We start from the raw sequence: 21,002 nt of genomic DNA on the forward strand, positions 1-21,002 counted from the left end.
TGGGTTCCTGCTGGCTCCTATTCAACCTGAGTCAGCTGAAAGCCCTCAGCCTTTTTCATATGTACCATCAAGCCAAACTGCCTTCATCCTTAGCTAGCGCAGCTGAGTTTTTAAAAATACATAAAAACGCACGTCTTTTCACTTCTTTCAAATTCACCCGGTTAGTTTCAGCCCACTGTTTTAAGATATTTTAGGGTCTTGATTCTGACATCCAAGTATTAGCTTTTCCTCCCCATAGTGGTGCCATCTGCATTTCCAGTGTGACAGACACGATTAACCACTGAGCTGACCAAATGCAGAATCCAGAAGCATGAACTTTAAGGCTTCTCCTCGGATTTGCATCCCTTGAATAAGCAACCTGAGGGAGCAGCACAGGGGTTAGATGGGCTAGAAGCCCACCGGATGGGCGATCTAGGAGTAGCCACTGCTTTCCTGGTTGTCTCGACTGAAAGACATTTGATGTCTAACTGGAAACAGGGTACAATATGTCCAAGGAAATATTCCTAGTGGCTTTCCAAATAAATAATAACAAACTGGATTTCTGTTGGTAATATCTTGTTTTTAGTGAAGGTACCAATTCTTTTCATTTCTTGTCGTTCAGTCACTAAGTCGTGTCCGACTCTTTAGGACCCCATGGACTATAGCAAGTCAGGCTTTTTTGTCCTCCACTATCTCCCAGAGATTGCTCAAACTCATGTCCATTGAGTCAGTGATGCCATCTAACCATGTCATCCTCTGCTACCCTCTTCTCCTTTTGCCTTCAGTCTTTCCCAGCATTAGGGTCTTTTCCAATGAGTCAGCTCTTCACATCAGGAGGCCAAAGTATTGGAGCTTCAACTTCAGCATCAATCCTTCCAATGAACATTCAGGGTTGATTTCCTTTAGGACTGACTGGTTTGATCTCCTTGCAGTCCAAGGGACTCTCGAGAGTCTTCTCCAGAACCACAACCCACAATTCAATTCTCTGGTGCTCAGTCTTCTTTATGGTCCAACTCTCATATCCATACATGACTACTGGAAAAACCATAGCTTTGACTCTTAAGGACCTTTGTCAGCAAAGTGATGTCTCTGCTTTTTAATATATGTCTAGGTTTGTCATAGGTTTTCTTCCAAGGAGCGTCTTTTAATTTCATGGCTGCAGTCACCAGTCTGCAGTGATTTTGGACCCCAAGGAAATAGTCTGTCACTGTTTCCATTTTTTCCCCATTTGTCATGAAGTGATGGGTCTGGATGCCATGATCTTAGTTTTTTGAATGTTGAGTTTTAAGCCAGCTTTTTCACTCTTTTTCATCTTCATCAAGAGGCTCTTTAGTTCCTCTTCACTTTCTGCCACTTTCTTTTTCTAGGTGTTCTCAAACCCAATTTAATTATATAAACCCAGTTCATTATATTCTAGAATAAGTTTGGGGATTCACCTGAAGCGTACCCACCTAGAGTTTCCAGAATCTACCTTTTCCTCTTTTGTAACACCAGGACATTCACAGCCATCAGGCACTGGGGGCCCTTTCCTTTCTGCACGGCTTTCTCACGTACACTGGCAAGGGCTCCAGGATCTTCTCTGCAAAGTTTAACACCTTGGGATTTGCAACTCATTTTATTATTTTTGGCTGCACCACGAAGTATGTGGGATCTTAGTTCCCTGAACAGGGAATTGAACCTGTGCCCCCTGCATTGGGAGTGCGAAGTCCAAGCCACTGGACCACCAGGAAAGGCTTGCAACTTATTTAAATGGGTGCCTGGGTTTACTTACTGTCTTTTCTCTGGAGTTTCAGTTTCCTCTATCCCACATTTTCTTGCCTCACTCCAGTTTAGAAATGCTCTTCTTCTATGAAGAGTGAAGAAAATCGGGGTTGAGTATCCTGCTTTCCAATAACTGCTAACCTGACATGTCATCCACACCTTCTCCGAATGTAACCAAGAACATCTTTTACTATCTGAACTCTTTCAAGTCTCAGCTTATCCAGGACTTCAACCTTCCTCCTCTTACACCTGCCTTTGGATTTGTGAGCCTGTCAGGGAGCTCTCTGCACAGCTCTGCTGGTTTCTTTGGGTTTCCCCCTTTTCCTGTCCGAGGATTTTCTGCAGATCAAAGTGTTAGTCATTCAGTTGTGTCCGACTCTTTTCAACTCCACGGACTGGAGCCTGCCAAGCTCCTCTGTCCATGGGATTCTCCAGGCAAGAATACTGGAGTGGGTGGCCATGCCCTCCTCCAGGGGATCTTCCCCACCCCAGGGACTAAACCTGGATCTCCTGCATTGCCGGCAGATTCTTTATCATCTGAGCCATCAGAGAAGATAGGCTGTCCTCATTTTCTGTTTCAGAGCCTCCTCTCTCTCTGGTGCCACATTCCCATTTAAATCTCTGAACGTGAGATCGTAAGTTTTCTCTCGTTTATTTCCCTAGGACTCTATTATTCATTGTCTCGCCCAGTCATCCCACAGCCGACACGCCTCTCCTTCTTCCTTCACCTGTCTGTGGACCCCGTGTCACCGACAGCACCAGGCAGTTCTCTCCCACGGTCAGAGATCAGGCTGGCAGAGCCGCTCCCCGGTAGGAGCGTCCTCCCACTGGGAGAGGCACTGGTTGCTGATGCTCGTCAAGGGCGGCTCAGCAGGGAGCTGTGCGGGACTGTGGCTGCCAGCCCCCATCCTGGGGCTGGGCAGGCGTAAGTGGACTCCTGAGGGCTGGTAGCTCCAAGCGCTCACCTGTCAGTCTCACCTAGAGGCTTCTCCGGGGCTGGCATTCTGCATGGAAAACACGCAGGATTCGGAGTCAAGCTTATCCAGATCTGAATTCTAGCTCTGTCCCTTCCCAGCAAATTGTATCTCTGAGTTTCCATTTTTTCTCACTTGAAAAATGGGGATATTACGGAGTTGATGGGGTGACTGAGTAACTATACACTCACACACACACACACACATACCCCTGTGCATAAGTTTTCGGTACCCATCAACCCCTGTGCTGACCTCAGGCTCCTGGTTTTCACAGCGTACGTTCTTGGTGGACTGTGCTGCTGCCTTCCCCTTTTTGGCCGAGCTGGGTCTTCCGGACACCCTGCAGTGTATGTCTGTGCCTGGTGAACCTTCCTGTGACGAGCCAGGCCCCTGTGACCCTTAGACCCTTGAATCTGCAGATACGAAGGGCCGACTCCTTATGCATTCAGTGAGGCTGACTCAGCTCTGGCCAGTAGAGTACTCCATCCCTGAGACATACTGAATGGAACGGTTTACAGATGGAACTTCCCTAAGAGATTTTTATTCTGAAATTACAAGCTCTATGAGCACGTGAGTGAAGCTGCTATTTATCATCTAGTTGCCTAGTGGAGTCAGGGAAACCAGGCTGAGGTGGGCTGGAGGGATGTGGCCTGTGGGAGTCCTGAGGCCTTTGTTTGCATCAACAGGTTAACCTGGCCATTTTTGTTGCTTGAGCCAATAAATTTCTTTCCTTTTTTTTGGCTGCACTGTGAGCTGTGTGGGATCTTAGTTCCCTGACCAAAGACTGAAACTGCACTCCTTGCATTGGACTCGAGGCATCTTAACCACTGGACTGCCGGGGAAGTATCTAAATCCCATCTCTTAATTAAGCCAGTTTGTTGGGCTTGAGTATGCAACCATGATATACAATGATATATATATATATATATATATCTCTCTACATGGTTATAAAATCACAAGTTCTCTCTCATCATTTCATTTTTACCTCCTTGTTTAAATCGGTTTCCTTATTTTTATGTAGAAAAATAGAACTCAGTATATGTGCATGACATATTAGAAATTCTCCAGGTTCGCAGGCCCAGATCTGGATCCTGGTTTTGTCATTCATCAGTCTTGGGCAAATCGGTTAAACCTGAACTTCACTTTTCTATCAATAAAATGGGATTGTTTTTTGTTTATATGGCTGTTTTATGGGTTGAAGCTAATGGATACATCAGCAGATGATGTAGTAGGCCACCAATTAATGCTCTATTATTAGGTGGTAAATAGGGCTTCCCTGATGGCTTCCCTCAGTGGTAAAGAACCTACCTGCCAATGCAGGAGACACAGGTTCAAACCCTATGTTGGGAAGATCCCCTGGAGTAGGAAATGGCAACCCACTCCAGTATTCTTGCCTGGAGAATTCCACGGACAGAAGAGCCTGGTGGGCTACAATCCATGGATTCACAGAAGAGTTGAACCCAACTTAGTGACTAAACCACCTCCACCACCTTATACTATCTTGACAGCTTTTACTCTGTATGGTTGTCTATAGGGGCACCTCTTTCCAGGCGACACCTCTTAACCACCATGGTTTCCAAGTTGATCATGGCCTTGACCAAGGACAGTGCAGAAAGTTTTGGGAAAAGATGAAAGATGAGGAGGTGGACAGGAATTTGAAAGCTCAAATGGTGGAGGAGATGGAATTAGCCTTTTTAAAAAACATTTGCCACCGCAGAATTCTACACCCACTTTCTATTTATAAATATCCTTGTCTCCTGGCTTTGCTCCTCCTGCGGAAGACTCCAGCGGAAGAGAACAGATACAAAGAGCAGCTGGGAGCAGGTACAGATGCGCAGAGCAGAGGAGGCTGGAGAATCGCCTGCCTGACGTGGGTCAGGTGCATGAATTTACAGATTCTGGGGCAGGATGTCTCAGGAAACTTACATCAGAAAGTGATTTGTCCCTTGCCAAAAGCCTGCGCCGGCAGAGGAAAGGGGCAGCCATCCTCCGTAACTGGATCCCGCCACAGAGCCCCTGCTTTACTGCCCCGTCCTGCGCTGGTGGCGGGAAGACAAGATCGAAGGCCGCCACGACAGCTGAGCAGAGATGACGCACCGAGGCGGTGGGGACAAAGGGAGGACGACAAACTCAAGAGGCACCTGAGAGTCCAGCCCCGACTTCTGAGAAGAGGGAGGGGTAGACAGGACTCGGGGTCATCTCTGGGCTTTCAGCCTGGGAAACAGGGTGATCCGCAAGTGCGGAATAAAGTGTGAGAACTCGAGCAGCAGCGCAGGCTCGGGGAGGTGGGCTGAGACGTCACTGAATCTGAAGATCCTGAGTAAGCATTTATTGAGGACTGTGTGTTAGGGACTGTCCTGGGTGCTTGCAATAGTGCAGAAAAACAGCGCTGAAGAAATGTGAGGACTGTCAGTGGAGATGCAATTCCACTTTCCCTCAGCCTGCCACCTTCACTAGTTCTGTGACTTTGCCCGCGTCATCTGCACTGGTACAGTGTCACCTTACCTTCTAGTTCTTAAATAACCACGACAGCGACCACATTCCAGTTACTGTGACACTGGACTCAAGTTTATGCTCCCGTAAGAGGAGTATTCGGAGAATGCAATGGCACCCACTCCAGTACTCTTGCCTGGAAAATCCCATGGACGGAGGAGCCTGGTGGGCTGCAGTCCATGGGGTCGCTAAGAGTCGGACACGACTGAGCGACTTCACTTTGACTTTTCACTTTCATGCATTGGAGATGGAAATGGCAACCCACTCCAGTGTTCTTGCCTGGAGAATCCCAGGGACGGGGGAGCCTGGTGGGCTGCCGTCTACAGGGTCACACAGAGTCGGACACGACTGAAGCGACTTAGCAGCAAGAGGAGTATTACCCTCATTTTAGAGATGAAGAGCCTGAACCTTAATACAATTAAATAACTAGTCCCAGGTCACAGGGCTGCTAAGTGACAGAGGTGGGAATTGCTCCCCTCCTGCCAACCTGCCCTTAGAGAACTAGCTCAAAGTCCATTCCTCCATGAAGTCTTCCCGGAGTCCCCCCAACTGTATGTGAGCTTTTCCTCTTGTGGATCCCAGGGAGCTTGGTTTCAACTTCTGGCACATTCTGCCTGTCCAACAGGCATCACTGCAAGTATACCAGGGTTTGCTTTTTTTTCTTTGGCCTCAAAGAAAAAAAATGCAGGGTGGGGCCTTAGTTCCCCAACCAGGGATCAAACCCATGTTCCCTGCACTGGAAGCGTGGAGTTTTAACCACTGGACTGGCAGGGCACTCCCAGGCCTTGGTTTTTCACACATGGTTCTATTTAATCCTCCCCACTTCCTTAGTTCTGATGCTCTCGTCAGACTCCGTCCTTTCCTCAGTGCACAGGCAGGCCCAGGGGCCATGGAGATGCAGTACCTCCCCACTGCCCCCGTGGCAGGGCTTCTCGCGCTGAGTGGCTGAGGGTTGTGTATAAACTCTAAGTGCGGTCCCCTCGGGAGCAAGGGTGTGAGATGCTGGACTGCAGGAGGTGGGGAGCTGTCTGACGTGAGGCGCGGCTGTCGTTGCATTTTCACCTCCTTTTTCGCTTCCAGCCAGAGGACACTCACCAGTCTTTGGGGTGCCAGCAAGGCAGGGCTGCAGACAGGATGGAAAGTCAGTAGGCACACTTCTGCTTCTTGTCCTTATCTCACCTCTAGCTCTTCGTACTACTCAGTTTGGAAATAAAAACTGCAAAGCCTAATAGATTTTTCCGTGGAAATGTGGCATTACCAGGGAACAGTCCATTCTTCTGGCTGCCCGAGGGAGGCAAAAATTAGTGCTAGAAAAGGTTCTCTCACCCCAGGCGGCTTCTTGGATTTTGCATGGGGCGGGTTTATTTCCTTACTTACTCTCCCTCGGGTAGTTGGTGCGTCTTCAAAAACTCTTCCAGGTCACATTTTTCTTTCTCCCCCTTTTCCAAAGCACTGTCTTCAGCCATTTTTGGTGTGTGGTACTAATCTGAATCTACTTGGAAACATGCTTTTTTGGGGTGGTAGTAAGTTGGTTCCAGAACAACTGTGGTTTTTAATACAAAATTTGACTAATTGATCCCAGACAGGAGACTGGGGCCCCGGCTGCAGAGGAATCCACTTATGAGACCAAGGCAAAAGGGCTTTTCAACATTTCCTCTCATGACAATGTGTTTGGAAGACCTGCCTCCCCAAGACAGCGTGGGAAGGCAGTGAACAGAGGAGGAAGCTGACTCATATGGACAAAGTTGGTTGGAAGGGAAACAGTTGCTTTAGAAAACTAATTGCTGCTACTAGCCAAGATATTCTTCTGCAAAGATTTCTTTTTTTTGGGCTGGGGGGGCACTGGTGGCAAAAGGATCTTTCATTTGAAACTTTCTCTCTAGGACAAAAATCAGAGTTCAAGACTCTAATTCTCTCAAGTCTGATGAGACAATAAAATGAGGGATCAAGAGAGGGAGAAAAAATGAGATGTCACATATGACATCCTTAACCCTAAAAAAAAAAAAAATCTCTCTAGAGGAGTGAGACACCCATCTTTGTCTACTTTCAAAAACAAACTCCAGAGCAATTCTCTAGCAGCCCAGTGATCAGAACTCTGTGCTCTCACTGCCAAGGGCGCAGGTTTGATCCTTGGTTGGGGAACTAAGATCCCAGAGCTGCATGGCTCCACTGAAACTAAAAGAAAACAAAACAAAAAAAAACCACCCAAAAGTCCAAAGATACAAATTACTATGGCACCTAGGGAGGCAGCAGGAATGAACCCATCCAATAGGCAAGTATGTTTCAGAAGAATCCACGGAGGGAACTCCTTGGTGGTCCGGTGGTTATGAGTCCATGCTTTCACTGCTGAGAGTCCAGGTTTCATTTCTAGTTACAGAACTAAGATCCCATGAGCCAAGGCAAAAAAAAAAAAAGAATCCAGTGAGGAGCTGACATGTAAATAAATCACTTTCAAAAACTGTTAGCCTTCAAATGGGGAGTAGATGTACTGGACTGATGTGCTCATAGGAATAAAGCCTTCCCATACAGTAAGTGTTCCATCTGTATAAATCCCAATAGCCTAGAAAAGTAACGGTGATCATTTCTATCTTCAGTTGCTTCACCTATTTATCATTCTGCAGAGGCAAAAGACCAGGTCTCTTCTAATTGAAGACCGTTTTACACTATCCTGCAGAAGGCTCTTTTCTTTGGTCCACTGATTTGACTACAAGGGAGGGCACCTGTCCTCAGATGGATGGACCCCTTACCATTCGGTTGACTGGCTACTTTCTCTCAGCATTTCATTGCTCCTAGGAAGCAGCAAACATGCCTTGGAATGTGACTCGGGTTTGAACTTGGCTCTGAAACATACTAGCTATATAATTCTGAATGAGTTACTTGAGTCTCATTTTCTTTATTTCTAAAGTGGAGACACCTACTGTACCAAAGATTATGAGAAGTCAAGCTTCCATGGCAGGCGGTACAGTCACTACCATTGTTCTCCTCGCTTGCCACGTGTCTGCCACGCACGGCACCTTAAACTGACCAACTTCACGCACTCTCACTTCACCAGCTACACTTTTCCCATAAAGCCCAGGGAGGCTGTTTCAGTGGGCCTGTTTTAAAGGGATCAATATAATTTTTTCCCACAGATTTTCAGACCAGAGAGAAGCGATGCCATTGCTGTGTAAGCCCTGAACTCAGTGTGTGGTGTAGTTTCTCTTCTGTCTGTTTAGTTGGCAATATCATTACAAGCCTTGGGGGAGGAAGAGTTTGAAGGCAAAGATCTTGTCCAGCTGAGAGGACTTAAGAGAGACTTCACAAAGAGATGACCCTAGAACTGAATTTTACCATATAGGGAACACTTCAAGGGGGAGAGGGAAGGAGGACGTTTCTAGAGGAGGAAATCACAGCAAAACTACAGTATGTTTAGGTAACATGAGAAGCTGGGATCCAGGACTAGGTTTAAAGTTTCTTTCATCCTAAAGTTGTCTGTATAGCCTGGTACTTTTACAAGCACCCAAGTCCCAGGAAACTCCACATTCTCTCCTTCAGTCAAGCTTCAGTGACCAGCACACTCCCCAGAGGGAATACTTCCTGGCAACTTAGCTCAGCCCTGCCAAGCCAAACCACCTGTACCAGTTTCACAAGTACAGCACACAAGATAACCCTTATCTGGGTTTACATGATTTACATTATGAGTCACTTCATTTTTTGTGTGTCTCTTAAAAGTACCTACATACCTGCATTTACCAGCCCCGGAATAAACTTCTGAGTATGTTAATGGCTTATAAAATTTCATGGAGGACCACAAATGTAGTCCTCTTGCCTGAAAAATCCCATGGACAGAGGAGCCTGGGGGGGCTACAGTCCATGGGGTCACAGAGAGTTGGACGCAACCGAACAATAAGCACAGGTGTAGTACCCTTATGGGACCGACAGCCTGGATGCAGTGAGCTGGATCGGCCAGTGTGCTGACTAATCCCAGGCCTTGGTGAAATTTTTCCACAGCCCAACTTTCAAAGGCAAAACCGGAGCCTTGGCGCCCTCTGGTGGCAGACTGGTTCTCATAGTCAGACAGGCTCCCCAACTAGGCAGGCGTGTGTGAAGACAGAAGCCACAGGTCATAAACATGGCAGTTTCCTAGATCATCTTTACTTGAAGATTTTTTTTTGGGAAAAAAAAAGTAGGTAATGCAAAACATTTTTATATTAAAACAAATGCAGATAATATTGAATATAAAATTTACATTGCTTTTTGAGACAAAGAGACATCAAAGACATTTCAAGGTAAGCTACTCACGAGCTTCAGGCTATACTCTTAAACTCGGCGTGTGGGGGCGAGGAGAGGAGACCCTGCATGCTCAGTCTAACACTGTGGGTGCTGCTGCTTTGACGGGAAGTAGCGAATTCTTCTGAGAAACAGCAAATGACGCGTTTACTCATTTGGCAACAACCCAGTGGATTATAAGTAAAACCAAATGCTTTCTCATTTTAAGAGCATTTTAACCTGCTTGGAAAAGGCCTGAGTAAAATAAGAGCTTTATGTTTGAGTGGATATTTATTTCCTTCTAAAATGATTTTTCCCCTACTATGAATGTTAACATGCCTAACTGAGGGTATGACATGCGAGCTGGTCAGTAGTCTAAGAGCCCTACGGATGTAAGTCTGCACCATCAGACGTGAGGTTACAAGTACACCTTCCAAGGGTGTCATGAGGAATGGAAAACAAACTGCTCACCTTCTGCAAGGACAAAATGCGAACAAAACAAAAACCGAAGAACAAGAGATTACATGCAGTTGGAACTGTGTAATGATGTGATTTAGGGACTGGCAAGGCTAACGCTCCAGTATCTGCTTTTCACACTTCATGCGACAGTAAGAGCCTCTGTGAGGGCGAAAAAGGAGACATTACACTTCCTTTCCAAAGCCTGCTTTTTCTCTGTAACTGTCCTTTTTTCTTGTTGTTGGCAACACAATTTCTTGCTTTGCAATAACAGCGTGCAGATTTTCTAGGGTAGGTTAGGCGTGTATTGTCCTTTCTGTGAGGTATGAGAGCCAGGGTTAGTTGAATGTGCTAAGAAGAATATGCTGGGAGGCAGGTTCCAGTGGATGCTGCTGAGTTTTAAGGTCTACCAAAGAAAAGGTAGTTTATGACTTCCCGTATCATTTGCCTTATTCATTTTCTCAACTTTTGCATTTTCTTTCTTCATGGGACTGTACTCTCTTCATTTTACAAAACCTTAAATTGAGACTCAAATTGCATGACAACTTGCCGGTACCTTTAGGTAAATGCAACTTCTTAAGTAAAATAACCTGGGGTTAAAATGTCCCATTTCAGGGGGAGTATCAGTGGTAAATCATGTGCTGGGAAAAAGAACAAAAAAGGCAGACACCAAACACCTCCATTTTCCCAAGATTAAATGATTATTAAAAAAAGCGCGCCACACTGTATAGAAATCAACATTCTCTCCCATAATTCTGTGCGTCTGGGACTATAGAAATGTCACTGTCCCTGCCCCACATCTTCAAATCAACATTCTCAGGTCACAACAGTAAGTCTTCCCAAAGGGGACCTTCCGGAAAAACAAGCTATTTCCTCGGCTCATATTTCCCTGAAAGAAAAATAAAATAAATACAAATAAAGTCTAGTGTGAAAATGAGGTCAGCTAGTCCAAAGCAGCAAAGACATCCAACTGGACGTACTTCTGAGAAACGAAATGATGAAAACGACCAGACTGTCTATCACCATCACAGTGCAGATGTCGCTGCGCTATGGGGCAGCGACGTGTCATCTCCGACGCAAGCTGAGCCTCTGTGGAACTACCTACCATTTGACACGTGGATAAAGGCAAGTATTTCTTATTTAGACAGATGTTCCCAGTCCAGATTCTGGCTCTGCTATGTGCTAGTTAGCTGGGCTATCAAGTGTGTTAACTCATACCAAGTGTCGTGAACAGTCCTAACACGTAGCAAGCGCCAGCTTTTATTTGTATTTTGTTTTTTGGCTGCACGCATGTGGAATCTTAGTTCCCTGATCAGGGTTGGAGCTCGTGCCCCTTGCAGTAAAAGTGCGGAGTCAACCTCTGGACCACTGAGGAAGTCCCCATGTCAGCTTTTATTTGTTTTGAACCGAACGGTCAGATCTCTAGGGAGTACTTATAAAATCTTATAATTAAAGTAGTCATGTTGTGAGTTTAATTGAGCAGACTTAAGTGAGACAGCCTGTTCGTAGATCCTGCTCTCCCAAATACAAGCTGTGTGATTGTGGGTTATGCAATTGGCATTATTTAACTGTTCAAAGTCCCAGTTTCTTCATATGTGAGGCGGAACGGTAAAGTACAGTATCTCTCCTCACAAGGTTACTTTGAGGGTTGCATGAGCTGAAACATGGAGAACTCTTAGCATGATGCCTCGTATACAGTGAATGATCAATTAACATTTGCTGTTGTCTTAAGCACTTAAAGGTTCAACTGTAAAGTGTCTGATACCCTAATAATTTTCTGTTTGGTTTCTTTATATAGCAGAGTTGAATGTTCACATTAGGTCTGTCTGGCAACCATCAAAGTGTCCTGGCCTGGGTTCACAGAGGGGCTTGTTGGGTCCACTGAGCAAAAGCCCCCCAGCTTAGGCCTCTGCATTCCGAGTTCAGGCTGGGAAGCCTGAGCCCCGTGAACAAAGGCCTTTCTCATCAGTGTCTCCAGCGCTCTAACAGCGTGCAACAAAGAGCTTCCTCATAGGCCTTCCTCCACAGTCCTCTACAAAGTGTTTCCCACTCAAAAACAGCTTTCAACTGATGGCCACTCTAAGCGATTCCATGTTAAATTTAGCGCTCAGCCACTCATTATTTTGGTTCCTATTAAAGCTCTGCCTAGACTGATCAAGAATTTTTGGTTGGAGATGACCTATCCCATAGCAAAAGCAAACAATACACCGGAATCTGGACGCCGCATGGACTAACGTGACTGCAGAAGAGAGCAGTTCTGCTGACACCACTGTGACAATGTTGTAAACAAACAACTATTGCTCAGCTTCTCTAAATATATTAGAAAATACATTTCAGAATATATTCTGACAAGTTACAAGAAGATGAGGTTGGAAAAAGTAATCTGAAATTGAGGGTATCATTTTAATAACCAGAATAACTGACTGCCCAGACCTTATTTGTAATTTGAATGTAACCACTCAAACGGGTTCCAGATCACATCCAGGAATTCTTCCTTCTTTACCTCTCCTGATGATTTCTAAGCAGCATATTTTACAGCTATGCCAGAGCGACATACAGACCACTGAAAAGGATACATTTAACTGGTAACTAAAGGATAACCTATAAGAATTAACCTGGGATCCCAGAGACTTTTAAGAAAACAAGCAAAAAAACCCCACAAAATATGAAGAGGGGAGAAGGAGAGAGGGAGGGAGGAAGAGAGAGAGAATGAGAGAGAAGTACCTCTTTCTGTAGCATGCACCAGCAATCTATCCAAGAAGAATATATTGGGGCATAGGGAGGGCATCCACCAGCAAGCCTGAAATAGAAAAAGGGATTAGTTACCGAAGTCAATATTTATAAAACATTCTCTCAAGAGCTCAATAGATCTTGGTCAAAATATTCTGCCTGGAAGGTTCCCTGAGAAGCAATTTTAGCGGTTCTATAGAAACAAATTCTGTTGGCACAGGGGAAAGACTGAGCATCCAAAACAGATCCCACTTTCTTACATTTAGGTTTTGAATCAACACATAAAGAGAAACTTTAGCTATGTATTTTCTAAAACATCTAGGTTTTAATTAGTGGACAAATGAAATTCTAGAACACAGTAATTATATGACTAAAGAGCTGAGAAAGGGAATTTAAAACTATGTGGTGTTCAAAAGACTCCAAATATAACAATGGATATCGGTGTGAAACTGTGGTGACTACACGCTCTTACTCAGGCATAACTCCCGCCCACGTCTTCTCTGAAAGTGAAAGTTAGGCACTTAGTGGTGCCTGACTCTTTGTGACCCCATGGACTACAGTCCACCAGGCTCCTCTGTCCATGGAATTCTCCAGGTAAGAATACTGGAGTGGGTTCCATTTCCTTCTCTAGGGGATCTTCTCGACCCAGGGATCAAACCCAGGTCTCCGGCATTATGGGCAGATGCTTTACCGACTGAGCCATCAGGGAAGCCACTCATTTCTCTAAAAAAACTGCAAATAACAACAACACACTTAACTCATCCTTCAAGCCTGCTCTGGGCTACAATGCGGCAGCCGATCCGCAAATCACAGAACAAACACAATATGGTAACTGCTCACAACTCTCCATAGCTATCACCTGGATACCTTGTCTGAAAACAGTGACATGTCTAATGGCGTGCTGTGACGGGTACCCTAGTGGAACAGAATTAAATCACGAGGTTAAAACTTCTGTCCAACCTGGCAGTCACCTGGCATCTGGAAATCAATGGTGTCCATCCCCACCCTCGGCCCTCCTTCCCAATCAATACATGAAAGGTCAAGAAACTTTTCATTTTCAACCAAATTTTCTACTTTTCTAACTTCAAAACACTTTTTCCATGAAGCCCTGATGCAAAACAGGTACAGGTTGTCATTCAATCCCTAACATACTTTTCATAATGTTCATAAGAGAGGATAAGGATTAATATAAAGCAAAGATGTGAGAGTGATCATTATTCCACTATTTTCAGAAAAAAACCTAGACTACTGACAAGTACATACTATTTATAAGTACTTAAGGAATATTATTTGTGCCCTTCTCTATTTCAAAACAGGCTATGAAGAGACTGCTTATAATACAAATTGATGGCACTGCTGGCGCATGGGGCAGACAGGAAAAATCAGGAAATCTACTCATAGCATCACCTGTACTTATCCTTGCCAAATTTCTACCAGGACTGCTCTGCCTGTCAGGCATACAGGCAGCCAATTACTAGGATAAGAAATGCAAGGCACTTACCCACAGTTGTTGACAGCCATAAGATTAGAGACAAGCACAAAGGGATAGGTCAACATACTGGCAAAAAACTGTAAGGAGGAAAAAGCAGCTCAGTTATTAAGTCATGCCTGGCCTCTCTCATGTCCCTCCTTCTCAGCCCTAGCCCTAGTGCCGCTATGCTCAAATGTGCCATACTGCTTTTGCCTTCTCTGTATCCCCGGTCAAGACTAAAGTACACATTCTGGAGTCTGGAGATGTTTCTCCCCTTACCCTGCAACCTTTTCACCAAAGGTCAGAAGACTTCTCTTATTCTGTGACTGAGCCTCATTCACATACAACTGAACTTCAACATTTAAAACTAAGTACAATGAGCATTTCAAAACAGCCCTGAAGAAAACAAGAGAACACAAACATCTTTCCAAAGACAATGGAAGCTACTCCAAAAGTCAGCCACTGCAAGACTCCACGTAAGTAAAGAGACTGAAGCCTTCAGTATTCGTCCAGCAGGACACAGGAGGGGGCAGGGGCAGATCTGTGTTGGCAAACGCCCGCTGACCCCTCTGGAAGTTGACCAGCACCAAACCACGTGAGTTTGTTATTTCTGCCTCTGTGATGCAGGGACTCTGGGTTGTTCCTACCTCTGACCAAAAAACAATAATGACACATTCCAAATTTCAAAGAAAACAAAACTACTCCTCAAAGGTTAAGAGGATGTTTATTTGTTTATTTATTTATTTTAAATTTTATTTATTTATTTGGCTGCTCTGGGTCTTAGTTGTATAGCATGTGGGATCTAGCTCCCCGACCAGGGATCGAACCTGGGCCCCCTGCACTGGGAGCTCAGAGTCTTAGCCACTGGACCACCAGGGAAGTCCCAAGAGGATGTTTAAAAACTTACTCCTGTGACAGCTTGGGAATAACTCTTCATTTCATTCATGGTGGAAACCTATAACAGGAAGAAAGCCTTTATTAGAACGAGTGAGAAAATTAAGCTGGTATTAATGGCTAATTGTCCTCCCCGTATCAAAACAGTCTATTTTTGAATTCAAGTTCTTTGACAACCTGAAAATTAATTTACAGGATGAAAACATAAAAGACTGGCTAGGAGCATAAAAAGGCAGTGGTCAAAATGATCACCTTGACTCAACATTAATAGGCAAGTTCATATAAGACTAGGATGGCTTCCAGGAACTAATATAATGGCCTCAGGATTTCAAAAGCACCAGGAAGTGAGACTGGAAATCTTTGCCCGGGTCCTAGAAATACAACCCCCGGAAACCACGTTGATGGTACTCTTAGGGCCAAGTCACTCCTTCTGTATACACCCAGCTGTATCCCAGATGCTGTGGGGAAGATCAGTCTCTACTCAAGTAACCAAGCACATGGATTTCTGGTCCTACCTCTGGCCTGGGTGTGTTCTCGTTTCCACCATGCTATGGAACTCTCTTGGGTTCAAAGAGGTCTACAGCTGCTGAGGCTGCAGAAACATGACTTTTAGGGAAAGCTGATTCTCAAACCCCCGGCCCAGGCTGAAGTTTCCAGAAAGCCCAATGTAAGAGTCCCCTGAGCACTTCCAATTAGATGAAACCCCTGAATATACGATAGAACTGTCCTGCTTCATGGTGTCCTCTAACATTAGGCATCAACAAAGAAGCAATCTCCTTGCAGACGCTTAGGCTCACCCTGCCAAACCCTTTCCAGGTGCCTCTCTCTGAGGTAAGCAGCGTAGATCATTCCATTACCCTCTGAAAATCTGACCGTTAATATTTAGCTATATAATGGTGAGTCTCATATCACCAACTGCCATCTTACTGTAAAGCTAACCTAGCTGCCAGGCGGGGACCGTGCAGTCAGCACCAGCACATCTCATCAGGAGCCCAACCTACCCCACTGTCCAGAGCGTAGGTATTGACGAGGTAGGCCAGCGAGTTACAAAGCCACAAGGAGATGATGTCACCGAGCAGGCGAGGGATAAGGCCCCTGCGTGAGGAAGCAACAAAGACAAGAGCCAAGAGGTGTGATCATTTGGAAAGTAATTCACTCATTTATATTTACTTATATAAGTCATACAAGAATTCATTTATCCTTCAATTAAAAAATAAACAAATAAAGATTTTAAAACATTCTAGAGAACTGAAAGGAACCGAATATCAGAACGTAACCAGTTCATTCTAATTAACACAATTGTTCTTGAAGCTAATCTCTAATGACTTGTATTCTCATTTTTAAAATGAGAATTTTAAAGGCTACATCCCTCTGAGCTATGGCCAATGGCTCAACTTACTATTAATAACTATAATCAGGGAGGCAAATAATTTGCCTACTTCAGAGAAGAGACTTAACTATGATTATTGTTAGACTACTTGATATACAAATTTGGCCATGCAAAAGATGAGAAAATGACAAAGTGAAAATGGCCCAAACGTGGACACAGGTGAGAGGCATCAGAAGACACATTTCCAGGGCCTAGGTACGCTAGGTGAGGCCGTGTGGAGCACCGGGACAAAGGTTACCTCAGACTGAAGACCAAGGATTAAATGCCACTTCTACCACTTATCAGCAAATGAACTTCCCAGAGCATCAGTTTTGTTTTTGTTAATCTCTAAAATGAGAATAATAATAGCTATCTTGTCTATTTCCCAGAATATTTATGATACTCAAAAAAAAAATCAACGATGTGGAAACACTGAAAATCAAAAAGGACCATTTAGCTAATAATGCAGTTTTTGTCATTAACAGAACTAAGGTAGTAGCCTAAGTTCTTCTAAAGTAAATTCAAGGGAATGAACACAAAGCACATACTCTGAGGATAAGAAAGACACCCATTAGATACCTCTCCATTTTTCCAAAATGAACTTTCCTCATTTCATCAACTATATAGCAACTGAGAACTTACTATGACAGTAGAGACTTGGAATGAATTTATTACTTAAAAAAACCCTCTCCTTTCAACCATTTCAGATGTGCAGAGCAAAAGTTTGGGATCTCTTACAAGAGCATTTAAGTCAGAGGGGCCAAAACAGAGTTTAACATGAAATAAACCAAAAGAGTACATTTTCCCTGAGGCTGAAACAAGGAGTCATGTCCTCATTCTCATTAAAGTGTCCTACTCACACAAAAATCACATCCACAAATCAGTAATTTACTCACGCAAAAAATCCTAGGATGCCCTCTTCCCGATAGATTGTTGCTATGGAGTCACAAAGTCCACTAGGTTTAGAAGGAAGAAAGGTAAAGTACATTCAGATTACAAGGTTCAACCACCACTTTGGACAAGGTTATACCCCCACCCACCTCCCCTTTCTACCTCCCGCATTCCGCAAAGACAGATGAATTCAGAAACAGAAGGGGAGATACTGCTTATGGCAGAAAGTGAAAGATACCCTTATGGCAGAAAGTGAAGAGGAACTAAAAAGCCTCTTGATGAAAGTGAAAGAGGAGAGTGAAAAAGTTGGCTTAAAGCTCAACATTCAGAAAACGAAGATCATGGCATCTGGTCCCATCACTTCATGGGAAATAGATGGGGAAACAGTGGAAACAGTGTCAGACTTTATTTTTGGGGCTCCAAAATCACTGCAAATGGTAATTGCAGCCATGAAATTAAAAGACGCTTACTCCTTGGAAGGAAAGTTATGACCAACCTAGAGAGCATATTCAAAAGCAGAGACATTACTTTGCCAACAAAGGTCCGTCTAGTCAAGGCTATGGTTTTTCCTGTGGTCATGTATGGATGTGAGAGTTGGACTGTGAAGAAGGCTGAGCACCGAAGAATTGATGCTTTTGAACTGTAGTGTTGAAGAGGACTCTTGAGGGTCCCTTGGACTGCAAGGAGATCCAACCAGTCCATTCTAAAGGAGATCAGTCCTGAGTGTTCTTTGGAAGGAATGATGCTGAAGCTGAAACTCCAGTACTTTGGCCACCTCATGCGAAGAGTTGACTCACTGGAAAAGACTATGATGCTGGGAGGGATTGGAGGCAGGAGGAGAAGGGGACGACAGAGGATGAGATGGCTGGATGGCATCACTGACTCGATGGACGTGAGTCTCAGTGAATTCCAGGAGTTGGTGATGGACAGGGAGGCCTGGCGTGCTGCGATTCATGGGGTCGCAAAGAGTCGGACACGACTGAGCGACTGAATTGAACTGAACTGAAGGGTATAGTCACATGGAGTCAGGATGAATTCTGGCTTCAGTGGTTGTGTGTGTCTGTGTAAGTCAAATGATATAAGATATATGCATTTGCTTTGCAAGCTCTAAGGCATCACAGACATGTAAAGTATTTGGCATTAACAGATCTCCTTGAAGACTTGAAAAGAGAAACACTTACCAGTACTTGGATTCTCTGCCAATGAATTGTACCATAGATCTCAGAGTGATCACTAAAGAATACAGAGGAAAGATTTTTAACCTACCTCCAGGTAAATTTTAATAGCCCTGAAAAAAAGTTTTGCCCACCTAAAGACACTTTTGGTATCTGGATAAATTGGATAAAAACCAAAACAAGCAAACCAAAAACACACAGGCAAGGCACTTTAGTGAACTCTCATGTCAACCTATGGAAGTAGACAGGAGAGATCATGATACAGAGAGAGATAAAGAGTCGAATTTCAGTTGTCCACTGCAGACCTACCGTGGAAGGGATGTGTGATGAGGGTAGCAGCAGAACGAGCCATCATCTCCCGAGTTGTCTAGAAACAATCAGCAAACACACTTGTGAAATCTGAATAAACGACATTTAAATTCCTGCAAGAAGTCACTTTAAGAAAGTGGGTGACATAGCACTCCTGAGTCAGGATGAGCAGCCCGAATAGGATGCAATATGATACAATATCATTCTGTCACAGCTTTCACTCAGGGATTTCAACGTTATGTCTCAAAACTTCTCTGTAAAGCAGATTTCTATTATCATCTCAAAGAAAAACAAAAGCAAAGAAACAGGTAAAGGGACTTTCCTGGCGGTCTGTGCTTGAAATGCAGGAGGTGTGGTAACCTAGCTGGGATAAAACTATGAGGACTGTATTTAGATTATTAACTGGATCTCTCATTGTGAGTGATTTCAGAGACTCTGATATCTGCACTAGGCAAATGTCAGGCTCTATTTAATCTACACCAACAGCTTGAGGACAGCAGAACAACTTTGGTTTGGTTTTTTAACCACAACCCTATAACTAACTGCGCAGTATCCTGGAGCTCCTATATTTATCCCAGTTTATCTTTCTTATCCAGGATTCTGTAAAGAGGTTAGTAAAAAAAATTCAACCATAACACCTGGAGGTAGGCTGTAAATACAGAAGGTCTGTCGTTCATTTTTGCACTTAGTTAAGAGATCCCTCACCTCCACTCTATTGGTAGTTCTAAGAGCCACAGGATGAACTCAAGGAAGTTCAGAAAATATAAGATACCTATTAATTAATACACGTATCTCTGTGTTCCTTGCTCAGTCACTACTCAGTTGTGTTTGACTCTTTGTGACCCCAAGGACTGTAGCCCAGCAGGCTCCTCTGTCCATGGGATTTCCCAGGCAAGAATACTGGAGTGGGTTGCCATTTCCTTCTCCAGAGGATCTTTCTGACCCAGGGATCGAACCCAAATCTCTTGAGACTCCTGCACTGGCAGATGGATTCTCTACCACTGTGCCATCCAGAAAGCCACAATATTATGTTTTTGAAGGCAGCTTTTACTGAAAATCATGACCTTACTATAGACAACTAGATAATATCAAGACTAAGAAATAAAAAAGAGTATTATTAAGTTAGGCGTGCAACCAACTCCAATGGCAGAAGATAGGGGTGGGAAATGAATGATGAGGGCATTTCAAAGTCAGAATAATGTTGTAAAAGCATTTCTAGATATATAACGTCCAACACACGCAGGGCCTCGGCTACTATATGTTAATACTGTTGGGCCAGAGATTTTCAACTCTAAGAAGTTTCAATAGAAACCTCTTCAACATTAAAGATGAAATGAGTGGGAAAAATATGTTTCCTTGAAATGCATCAATTCCAAACAGCAAGCAATGCATTCTTCTTTCTATTCTGCATGCAGTAAAGCCCGTATTAAATCGAAGGTTTAATTTCCCTTGGAACACTGAACATACAGGCCTGATGATCCTGATTCCATAACTGCCACTCCACTCTGATTTAGAGAGATCATAATCATCTCACCTCTTTGATAACCCGGTCAAAGGAAGATGAGACTTCTTTCTGTACATTTCCAGATCCTGACTCCTGGAAATCAAAATAAAAGATCGCTATTGTGATGGTTTTCAACAGAACTGGTCAAACCGGTGGCCACCCTGTATAAAAACATTGTCCACGATGAAAGGAAAGCTGACTGCTTGTCCCTCTTCCTAAAGAGGACAACGAGCAGCAGCGGCTTGCGGGGAAAACGGGCTCAAGCATACACACTGGCTTCAACATACCTCAGCCTTGTCACACTCCTGGTAATGCTACAAAGGAAGAGAAAGGAAGAGGATGATTAGGTCTATCATAGTGTCACTGAGACAGGACATAAAAGGAAAACCCTATTGATTGGCAGAAATTAAAATGGTTGATTTTTGGGGGGTGGGTGGGGCTATAAATTTCCCATTAACTTCTATTTCTAATTAACACTTGGAAATATTAACAAGTGTCTTTAAGATGATCCTGTTGCTAAGTTTAACATACTGATTGGGCAACTCACAAAAACTCATATCTAGAAAGAAAAAGGAGGGACTTCCCAGGTGGTCCAGTGGTTAAGACCTGGGTCCTGATCAGGTCTTAGATCCTCCCGCTCCAACTAAGAGCTCGCACGCTGCAAGTAAAAGATCTCACAGGCCGCAACTAAGACCAGGTGCAGCCAAATAAATTAAATATTAAAAAAGATGAAAAAGGAAAACAAAAC

The 21,002-nt window shown here is 44.1% G+C and overlaps 1 protein-coding gene across 2 annotated transcripts in view; it reads right to left on the reverse strand.

The window, feature by feature from the left end:
* Positions 1-9,321: 9,321 nt before the first annotated feature.
* The window catches only part of LOC147358553 (mitochondrial carrier homolog 2), a 71,857-nt gene continuing 60,176 nt past the window's right edge, over positions 9,322-21,002 (reverse strand). Inside the window, exons 20-29 of one of the 2 annotated variants that reach the window (XM_086341671.1) lie at positions 20,542-20,568; positions 20,285-20,347; positions 18,751-18,808; positions 18,448-18,499; positions 17,272-17,331; positions 16,008-16,101; positions 15,020-15,067; positions 14,143-14,210; positions 12,636-12,711; positions 9,322-10,800 (exon numbers count right to left, since the gene is read on the reverse strand). In XM_086341671.1, the coding sequence (XP_086197797.1) occupies positions 10,714-10,800; positions 12,636-12,711; positions 14,143-14,210; positions 15,020-15,067; positions 16,008-16,101; positions 17,272-17,331; positions 18,448-18,499; positions 18,751-18,808; positions 20,285-20,347; positions 20,542-20,568 (633 nt within the window). In that variant the 3' untranslated portion in view covers positions 9,322-10,713. The remainder of the gene's footprint in view (positions 10,801-12,635; positions 12,712-14,142; positions 14,211-15,019; positions 15,068-16,007; positions 16,102-17,271; positions 17,332-18,447; positions 18,500-18,750; positions 18,809-20,284; positions 20,348-20,541; positions 20,569-21,002) is intronic. The other variant, XM_086341670.1, reaches the window with a different exon arrangement.

The sequence above is a fragment of the Bos grunniens genome, chromosome 15 (genome assembly GCF_055505025.1).
Source record: "Bos grunniens cultivar Pamir isolate PY7600 chromosome 15, Bosgru_T2T1.0, whole genome shotgun sequence".
NCBI classification, from domain to species: domain Eukaryota; kingdom Metazoa; phylum Chordata; class Mammalia; order Artiodactyla; family Bovidae; genus Bos; species Bos grunniens.